The sequence below is a fragment of the Taudactylus pleione genome, unplaced genomic scaffold (assembly GCF_031769625.1).
Source record: "Taudactylus pleione unplaced genomic scaffold, aTauple2 ptg000892l, whole genome shotgun sequence".
NCBI lineage: Eukaryota > Metazoa > Chordata > Amphibia > Anura > Myobatrachidae > Taudactylus > Taudactylus pleione.
Genome location: NW_028285293.1, coordinates 307,119 through 319,354, shown reverse-complemented (window position 1 = coordinate 319,354; position 12,236 = coordinate 307,119). Strand labels below are relative to the sequence as shown.

General features: G+C 44.8%; 1 protein-coding gene across 3 annotated transcripts in view; it reads left to right on the top strand.

Annotated features, from left to right (window-relative positions):
- SLC18A2 (solute carrier family 18 member A2) overlaps window positions 1–11,912 on the top strand; it is a 397,553-nt gene extending 385,641 nt beyond the window's left edge. For all 3 annotated transcript variants that reach the window (XM_088459064.1, XM_088459062.1, XM_088459063.1), the window contains one exon: window positions 10,060–11,912. In XM_088459064.1, the coding sequence (XP_088315190.1) occupies window positions 10,060–10,164 (105 nt within the window). In that variant the 3' untranslated portion in view covers window positions 10,165–11,912. The remainder of the gene's footprint in view (window positions 1–10,059) is intronic.
- The last annotated feature ends 324 nt before the right edge of the window (window positions 11,913–12,236 follow it).

The following is a 12,236-nucleotide window of genomic DNA, read 5'->3' as shown; positions in this document are numbered from 1 at the left end:
GGAGCACACAGATATACAGGCGTCACATATCACATTACTCAGCACAGTCTCCCATATACAGACTCAGGAGCACACAGATATACAGGTGTCACATATCACATTACTCAGCACAGTCTCCCATATACAGACTCAGGAGCACACAGATATACAGGTGTCACATATCACATTACTCAGCGCAGTCTCCATATACAGACTCAGGCGCACACAGATATACAGGTGTCACATATCACATTACTCAGCGCAGTCTCCTATATACAGACTCAGGAGCACACAGATATACAGGTGTCACATATCACATTACTCAGCGCAGTCTCCCATATAGAGACTCAGGAGCACACAGATATACAGGTGTCACATATCACATTACTCAGCGCAGTCTCCTATATACAGACTCAGGAGCACACAGATATACAGGTGTCACATATCACATTACTCAGCACAGTCTCCATATACAGACTCAGGAGCACACAGATATACAGGCGTCACATATCACATTACTCAGCACAGTCTCCTATATACAGACTCAGGAGCACACAGATATACAGGTGTCACATTACTCAGCGCAGTCTCCATATACAGACTCAGGAGCACACAGATATACAGGTGTCACATATCACATTACTCAGCGCAGTCTCCTATATACAGACTCAGGAGCACACAGATATACAGGTGTCACATATCACATTACTCAGCACAGTCTCCATATACAGACTCAGGAGCACACAGATATACAGGTGTCACATATCACATTACTCAGCACAGTCTCCTATATACAGACTCAGGAGCACACAGATATACAGGTGTCACATAACACATGACTCAACACAGTCTCCTATATACAGACTCAGGAGCACACAGATATACAGGTGTCACATATCACATTACTCAGCGCAGTCTCCCATATACAGACTCAGGAGCACACAGATATACAGGTGTCACATATCACATTACTCAGCGCAGTCTCCTATATACAGACTCAGGAGCACACAGATATATTGGTGTCACATATCACATTACTCAGCGCAGTCTCCCATATACAGACTCAGGAGCACACAGATATATAGGTGTCACATATCAAATTACTCAGCACAGTCTCCTATATACAGACTCAGGAGCACACAGATATACAGGTGTCACATATCACATTACACTGCGCAGACTCCCATATACAGACCAGGAGCACACAGATATACATGTGTCACATATCACATTACTCAGCACAGTCTCCATATACAGACTCAGGAGCACACAGATATACAGGTGTCACATATCACATTACTCAGCATAGTCTCCTATATACAGACTCAGGAGCACACAGATATACATGTGTCACATATCACATTACTCAGCGCAGTCTCCTATATACAGACTCAGGAGCACACAGATATACAGGTGTCACATTACTCAGCGCAGTCTCCCATATACAGACTCAGGTGCACACAGATATACAAGTGTCACATATCACATTACACAGCGCAGTCTCCTATATACAGACTCAGGAGCAGACAGATATACAGGTTTCACATATCACATTACTCAGCGCAGTCTCCTATATACAGACTCAGGAGCACACAGATATACAGGTGTCACATATCACATTACTCAGCGCAGTCTCCATATACAGACTCAGGAGCACACAGATATACAGGTGTCACATATCACATTACTCAGCGCAGTCTCCTATATACAGACTCAGGAGCACACAGATATACAGGTGTCACATATCACATTACTTAGCACAGTCTCCCATATACAGACTCAGGAGCACACAGATATACAGGTGTCACATATCACATTACTCAGTGCAGTCTCCATATACAGACTCAGGATCACACAGATATACAGGGGTCATATATCGCATTACTTAGCACAGTCTCCCATATACAGACTCAGGAGCACACAGATATACAGGTGTCACATATCACATTACTCAGTGCAGTCTCCTATATACAGACTCAGGAGTACACAGATATACAGGGGTCATATATCGCATTACTTAGCACAGTCTCCCATATACAGACTCAGGAGCACACAGATATACAGGTGTCACATATCACATTACTCAGTGCAGTCTCCATATACAGACTCAGGATCACACAGATATACAGGTGTCACATATCACAGCGCAGTCTCCTATATACAGACTCAGGAGCACACAGATATACAGGTGTCACATATCACATTACTCAGCACAGTCTCCCATATACAGACTCAGGAGCACACAGATATACAGGTGTCACATATCACATTACTCAGCGCAGTCTCCTATATACAGACTCAGGAGCACACAGATATACAGGTGTCACATATCACATTACTCAGCGCAGTCTCCTATATACAGACTCAGGAGCACACAGATATCCAGGTGTCACATATCACAGCGCAGTCTCCTACATACAGACTCAGGAGCACACAGATATACAGGTGTCACATTACTCAGCGCAGTCTCCTATATACAGACTCAGGAGCACACAGATATACAGGTGTCACGTATCACATTACTCAGTGCAGTCTCCTATATACAGACTCAGGGGCACACAGATATACAGGGGTCACTTATCACATTACTCAGTGTAGTCTCCTATATACAGACTGAGGAGCACACAGATATACAGGTGTCACACATCACATTACTCAGCGCAGTCTCCTATATACAGACTCAGGAGCACACAGATATACAGGTATCACATATCACATTACTCAGCGCAGTCTCCTATATACAGACTCAGGAGCACACGGATATACAGGTGTCAATATAACATTACTCAGCGCAGTCTCCCATATTCAGACTCAGGGGCACACGGATATACAGGTGTCACATATCACATTACTCAGCACAGTCTCCTATATACAGACTCAGGAGCACACAGATATACAGGTGTCACATAACACATGACTCAACACAGTCTCCTATATACAGACTCAGGAGCACACAGATATACAGGTGTCACATATCACATTACTCAGCGCAGTCTCCCATATACAGACTCAGGAGCACACAGATATACAGGTGTCACATATCACATTACTCAGCGCAGTCTCCTATATACAGACTCAGGAGCACAGAGATATACAGGTGTCACATATCACATTACTCAGCGCAGTCTCCTATAAACAGACTCAGGAGCACACATATATACAGGGGTCACATATCACATTACTCAGCGCAGTCTCCCATATACAGACTCAGGAGCACACAGATATACAGGTTTCACATATCACATTACTCAGCGCAGTCTCCTATATAAAGACTCAGGAGCACACGGATATACAGGTGTCACATTACTCAGCGCAGTCTCCCATATACAGACTCAGGAGCACACAGATATACAGGTGTCACATATCACATTACTCAGCGCAGTCTCCTATATACAGACTCAGGAGCACACAGATATACAGGTGTCACATATCACATTACTCAGCGCAGTCTCCTATATACAGACTCAGGAGCACACAGATATACAGGTGTCACATATCACATTACTCAGCGCAGTCTCCCATATACAGACTCAGGAGCACACAGATATACAGGTGTCACATATCACATTACTCAGCGCAGTCTCCATATACAGACTCAGGAGCACACAGATATACAGGTTTCAAATATCACATTACACAGCGCAGACTCCCATATACAGACCAGGAGCACACAGATATACAGGGGTCACATATCACATTACTCAGCGCAGTCTCCTATATACAGACTCAGGAGCACACAGATATACAGGTGTCACATATCACATTACTCAGCGCAGTCTCCTATATACAGACTCAGGAGCACACAGATATACAGGTGTCACATATCACATTACTCAGCGCAGTCTCCCATATACAGACTCAGGAGCACACAGATATACAGGTGTCACATATCACAGCGCAGTCTCCTACATACAGACTCTGGAGCACACAGATATACAGGTGTCACATATCACATTACTCAGCGCAGTCTTCTATATACAGACTCAGGAGCACACAGATATACAGGTGTCACATATCACATTACTCAGCGCAGTCTCCCATATACAGACTCAGGAGCACACAGATATACAGGTGTCACACATCACATTACTCAGCGCAGTCTCCCATATACAGACTCAGGAGCACACAGATATACAGGTGTCACATATCACAGCGCAGTCTCCTACATACAGACTCAGGAGCACACAGATATACAGGTGTCACATATCACATTACACAGCGCAGACTCCCATATACAGACTCAGGAGCACACAGATATACAGGTGTCACATATCACATTACTCAGCACAGTCTCCCATATACAGATTCAGGAGCACACAGATATACAGGTGTCACATATCACATTACTCAGCGCAGTCTCCATATACAGACTCAGGAGCACACAGATATACAGGTTTCAAATATCACATTACTCAGCACAGTCTCCCATATACAGACTCAGGAGCACACAGATATACAGGTGTCACATTACTCAGCGCAGTCTCCTATATACAGACTCAGGGGCACACAGATATACAGGTGTCACATATCACATTACTCAGCGCAGTCTCCTATATACAGACTCAGGAGCACACAGATATACAGGTGTCACATATCACATTACTCAGCGCAGTCTCCCATATTCAGGCTCAAGAGCACACAGATATACAGGTGTCACATATCACATTACTCAGTGCAGTCTCCTATATACAGACTCAGGAGCACACAGATATACAGGTGTCACACATCACATTACTCAGCGCAGTCTCCCATATACAGACTCAGGAGCACACAGATATACAGGTGTCACATATCACAGCGCAGTCTCCTACATACAGACTCAGGAGCACACAGATATACAGGTGTCACATATCACATTACACAGCGCAGACTCCCATATACAGACTCAGGAGCACACAGATATACAGGTGTCACATATCACATTACTCAGCGCAGTCTCCATATACAGACTCAGGAGCACACAGATATACAGGAGTCACATTACTCAGCGCAGTCTCCCATATACAGATTCAGGAGCAGACAGATATACAGGTGTCACATATCACATTACTCAGCGCAGTCTCCATATACAGACTCAGGAGCACACAGATATACAGGTGTCACATATCACATTACTCAGCGCAGACTCCATATACAGACTCAGGAGCACACAGATATACAGGAGTCACATTACTCAGCGCAGTCTCCCATATACAGATTCAGGAGCAGACAGATATACAGGTGTCACATATCACATTACTCAGCACAGTCTCCTATATATAGACTCAGGAGCACACAGATGTACAGGTGTCACATATCACAGCGCAGTCTCCTACATACAGACTCAGGAGCACACAGATATACAGGTGTCACATTACTCAGCACAGTCTCCATATACAGACTCAGGAGCACACAGATGTACAGGTGTCACATATCTCAGCGCAGTCTCCATATACAGACTCAGGAGCACACAGATATACAAGTGTCACATATCACATTACTCAGCACAGTCTCCCATATACGGACTCAGGAGCACACAGATATACAGGTGTCACATATCACATTACTCAGCACAGTCTCCTATATATAGACTCAGGAGCACACAGATATACAGGTGTCACATATCACATTACACAGCGCAGTCTCCCATATACAGACTCAGGACTACACAGATGTACAGGTGTCACATATCACAGCGCAGTCTCCTACATACAGACTCAGGAGCACACAGATATACAGGTGTCACATTACTCAGCACAGTCTCCTATATACAGACTCAGGAGCACACAGATATACAGGGGTCACATATCGCATTACTTAGCACAGTCTCCCATATACAGACTCAGGAGCACACAGATATACAGGTGTCACATATCACATTACTCAGCGCAGTCTCCATATACAGACTCAGGATCACACAGATATACAGGTGTCACATATCACATTACTCAGCGCAGTCTCCTATATACAGACTCTGAGCACACAGATATATACAGGTGTCACCTATCACATTACTCAGCGCAGTCTCCTATATACAGACTCAGGAGCACACAGATATACAGGTGTCACATATCACATTACTCAGCGCAGTCTCCCATATACAGACTCAGGAGCACACAGATATACAGGTGTCACATATCACAGCGCAGTCTCCTACATACAGACTCAGGAGCACACAGATATACAGGTGTCACATATCACATTACTCAGCGCAGTCTCCATATACAGACTCAGGAGCACACAGATATACAGGTGTCACATATCACATTACACAGCGCAGTCTCCCATATACAGACTCAGGAGCACACAGATGTACAGGTGTCACATATCACAGCGCAGTCTCCTACATACAGATTCTGGAGCACACATATATACAGGTGTCACATATCACATTACTCAGCGCAGTCTCCATATACAGACTCAGGAGCACACAGATATACAGGTGTCACATATCACATTACTCAGCGCAGTCTCCATATACAGACTCAGGAGCACACAGATATACAGGTGTCACATATCACATTACTCAGCACAGTCTCCCATATACAGACTCAGGAGCACACAGATATACAGGTGTCACATATCACATTACTCAGCACAGTCTCCCATATACAGACTCAGGAGCACACAGATATACAGGTGTCACATATCATATTACTCAGCGCAGTCTCCTATATACAGACTCAGGAGCACACAGATATACAGGTGTCACATATCACATTACTCAGCGCAGTCTCCTATATACAGACTCAGGAGCACACAGATATACAGGTGTCACATATCACATTACTCAGCGCAGTCTCCCTTATACAGACTCAGGAGCACACAGATATACAGGTGTCACATATCACATTACTCAGCGCAGTCTCCTATATACAGACTCAGGAGCACACAGATATATACAGGTGTCACCTATCACATTACTCAGCGCAGTCTCCTATATACAGACTCAGGAGCACACAGATATACAGGTGTCACATATCACATTACTCAGCGCAGTCTCCCATATACAGACTCAGGAGCACACAGATATACAGGTGTCACATATCACAGCGCAGTCTCCTACATACAGACTCAGGAGCACACAGATATACAGGTGTCACATATCACATTACTCAGCGCAGTCTCCATATACAGACTCAGGAGCACACAGATATACAGGTGTCACATATCACATTACACAGCGCAGTCTCCCATATACAGACTCAGGAGCACACAGATGTACAGGTGTCACATATCACAGCGCAGTCTCCTACATACAGACTCTGGAGCACACATATATACAGGTGTCACATATCACATTACTCAGCGCAGTCTCCATATACAGACTCAGGAGCACACAGATATACAGGTGTCACATATCACATTACTCAGCACAGTCTCCCATATACAGACTCAGGAGCACACAGATATACAGGTGTCACATATCACATTACTCAGCACAGTCTCCCATATACAGACTCAGGAGCACACAGATATACAGGTGTCACATATCATATTACTCAGCGCAGTCTCCTATATACAGACTCAGGAGCACACAGATATACAGGTGTCACATATCACATTACTCAGCGCAGTCTCCTATATACAGACTCAGGAGCACACATATATACAGGGGTCACATATCACATTACTCAGCGCAGTCTCCCATATACAGACTCAGGAGCACACAGATATACAGGTGTCACATATCACATTACTCAGCGCAGTCTCCTATATACAGACTCAGGAGCACACAGATATACAGGTGTCACATATCACAGCGCAGTCTCCTACATACAGACTCAGGAGCACACAGATATACAGGTGTCACATTACTCAGCACAGTCTTCCATATACAGACTCAGGGGCACACAGATATACAAGTGTCACATATCACATTACTCAGCACAGTCTCCCATATACAGACTCAGGAGCACACAGATATACAGGTGTCACATTACTCAGCACAGTCTCCCATATACAGACTCAGGGGCACACAGATATACAGGTGTCACATTACTCAGCGCAGTCTCCTATATACAGACTCAGGAGCACACAGATATACAGGTGTCACATATCACATTACTCAGCGCAGTCTCCTATATACAGACTCAGGGGCACACAGATATACAGGGGTCACCTATCACATTACTCAGCACAGTCTCCTATATACAGACTCAGGAGCACACAGATATACAGGTGTCACTTATCACATTACTCAGTGTAGTCTCCTATATACAGACTGAGGAGCACACAGATATACAGGTGTCACATATCACATTACTCAGCGCAGTCTCCTATATACAGACTCAGGAGCACACAGATATACAGGTGTCACATATCACATTACTCAGCACAGTCTCCTATATACAGACTCAGGAGCACACAGATATACAGGTGTCACATAACACATGACTCAACACAGTCTCCTATATACAGACTCAGGAGCACACAGATATACAGGTGTCACATAACACATGACTCAACACAGTCTCCTATATACAGACTCAGGAGCACACAGATATACAGGTGTCACATATCACATTACTCAGCACAGTCTCCTATATACAGACTCAGGAGCACACAGATATACAGGTATCACATATCACATTACTCAGCGCAGTCTCCTATATACAGACTCAGGAGCACACGGATATACAGGTGTCAATATAACATTACTCAGCGCAGTCTCCCATATTCAGACTCAGGAGCACACAGATATACAGGTGTCACATATCACATTACTCAGCACAGTCTCCTATATACAGACTCAGGAGCACACAGATATACAGGTGTCACATAACACATTACTCAGTGCAGTCTCCTATATACAGACTCAGGAGCACACAGATATACAGGTGTCACATATCACATTACTCAGCGCAGTCTCCCATATACAGACTCAGGAGCACACAGATATACAGGTGTCACATATCACATTACTCAGCGCAGTCTCCTATATACAGACTCTGGAGCACACAGATATACAGGTGTCACATATCACATTACTCAGCGCAGTCTCCTATATACAGACTCAGGAGCACACGGATATACAGGTGTCACATTACTCAGCGCAGTCTCCCATATACAGACTCAGGAGCACACAGATATACAGGTGTCACATATCACATTACTCAGCACAGTCTCCCATATACAGACTCAGGAGCACACAGATATACAGGTGTCACATATCATATTACTCAGCGCAGTCTCCTATATACAGACTCAGGAGCACACAGATATACAGGTGTCACATATCACATTACTCAGCGCAGTCTCCTATATACAGACTCAGGAGCACACAGATATACAGGTGTCACATATCACATTACTCAGCGCAGTCTCCTATATACAGACTCAGGAGCACACAGATATACAGGTGTCACATTACTCAGCACAGTCTCCCATATACAGACTCAGGAGCACACAGATATACAGGTGTCACATTACTCAGCGCAGTCTCCTATATACAGACTCAGGGGCACACAGATATACAGGTGTCACATATCACATTACTCAGCGCAGTCTCCTATATACAGACTCAGGAGCACACAGATATACAGGTTTCACATATCACAGCGCAGTCTCCTACATACAGCCTCAGGAGCACACAGATATACAGGTGTCACATATCACATTACTCAGCGCAGTCTCCTATATACAGACTCAGGAGCACACAGATATACAGGTGTCACATATCACATTACTCAGCACAGTCTCCCATATACAGACTCAGGAGCACACAGATATACAGGTGTCACATATCACATTACTCAGCGCAGTCTCCTATATACAGACTCAGGAGCACACAGATATACAGGTGTCACATATCACAGCGCAGTCTCCTACATACAGACTCAGGAGCACACAGATATACAGGTGTCACATATCACATTACACAGCGCAGACTCCCATATACAGACTCAGGAGCACACAGATATACAGGTGTCACATATCACATTACTCAGCGCAGTCTCCTATATACAGACTCAGGATTAGCCCCTTCTGATGAGACTGGCCAAATTTCCAGGCACCGCGCTCTCTATGGCGCGGCTTATATAGTTCAGGTGTTGCCAGCATAAGATGACCTCGGTAATGACATGTCTTTGGTACCTGCAGGCAATACTCATGGAGCACAACTGCCCAGTAAAGAAAAGAATGTACATGCAGAACAGCGCGCAGCCGTACTGTGCCGCAGACGAGGAGGTGGAGAGTGATGACTGAGCCCAGACTCTGCGTTAATGAGCTATTTGTTTTTACATTTCATTGTTGTATCATTGGTCTAATGGTGACATAGTAACAAGCCAAAGTTCTCCTATCCTCTCCTAGCGGAGCACACAGCTGCCATAGCCACGTCGGGTAAGACCATGGTGTAATATGCTGCAGTACAAAGCTGGTCTCATTTGTGTTATCTGTGCTGAGAGTTGGCGCAGTAACACCATGGCGGCACTAATATTATATATAGAGACAGCTGGCACTAATATATTATATAGAGACAGCTGGCACCATGGCGGCACTAATATTATATATAGAGACAGCTGGCACCATGGCGGCACTAATATTATATATAGAGACAGCTGGCGCCATGGCGGCACTAATATTATATATAGAGACAGCTGGCGCCATGGCGGCACTAATATTATATATAGAGACAGCTGGCACCATGGCGGCACTAATATTATATATAGACAGCTGGCACCATGGCGGCACTATTATATATAGAGACAGCTGGCACTAATATATTATATAGAGACAGCTGGCACCATGGCGGCACTAATATTATATATAGAGACAGCTGGCGCCATGGCGGCACTAATATTATATATAGAGACAGCTGGCGCCATGGCGGCACTAATATTATATATAGACACCTGGCACCATGGCGGCACTAATATTATATATAGAGACAGCTGGCACCATGGCGGCACTAATATTATATATAGACAGCTGGCGCCATGGGGAAATTTACCACCTCTTTCTGTATTTGTAAATTAGTATTATTTCATGTTACAAGCACCACACAGACCAGAGGTGCGCTCTTCCCATTCCTGCTTACACCCCGAAAGAGTGACCTGGACACTTCAACGTCTGTCCTTATGGATCATGGGAGTAACCCAGATGCTCCTGCAGCACATTGCGTAAATGAGAACCAGTAGTATTGTGCCCTACAGGGGGTAACGCAGCTTCTCTAGCGCACATAGAAGTGGCCCATACACCCTTCTACCCACTTAGAGCTGTTATTACGCCCTAGAAGAATGCCCCAGACACTTATGTATTTATATGGAGCCGTCCAGATGTTATTACGCTCTAAACGAATGAACCAATGGGGGTAATCCAGCTGTCCCTATGCCCCACACACTCCTGCTCCCCATTGGCTTTACCAGCTGTCCCTATGCCCCATAAGCAGTCTGCCCATTGGCTTTACCAGCTGTCCCTATGCCCCATAAGCAGTCTGCCCATTGGCTTTACCAGCTGTCCCTATGCCCCATAAGCAGCCTGCCCATTGGCTTTACCAGCTGTCCCTATGCCCCATAAGCAGTCTGCCCATTGGCTTTACCAGCTGTCCCTATGCCCCATAAGCAGCCTGCCCATTGGCTTTACCAGCTGTCCCTATGCCCCATAAGCAGTCTGCCCATTGGCTTTACCAGCTGTCCCTATGCCCCATAAGCAGTCTGCCCATTGGATGTAGTCAGAATTCACCTGGCTGGCTCTGAATAGTCAGGAATGGAAATATTCCTCGTTATTACGCTCCCTGCCGATTCCGCTAGATGTATCCCTGTAGCCCATTCTGTCGTCGCTGTCCCGGAACGTGATGTATAGTAACTACAAGCATAACCAACAGCCTTACTGGGTACTAACAAGTTTTCTAGACCCATTTCTATAAATATTGTTGAAAAACTTTATTTTATGTATTTAATTTTATTACATATTATGCAATATATTTTTAACTACTGTAATTGTAATGTAAATGTGTATAAAATGCATAAAACTGAATCCTTTTCTTTCTCTGATTGAGCGCAATGTATGGAATAACCAGCGAGGAGGAATCTGGCCGATCTGTATGGAAATGATTCAGTGAATCTGTGCCGATAGCAGAGGTCATTCGTCCATTTCCTCCACTACAAATACAGACGGGACCTGATCAGACCCGTTCACTAAGGCGCGATTGTTGCTCAGTACGCGTGCGTAAGCCAGTCATCGCGATGGGGAATCGTGAGCTCTTAGCACACAGCCAGGTCGCTGCTTTGAGTGACAGATAGCGCCGTTTGTAGGTGGTTACAGGGGAAGGTGCTTGT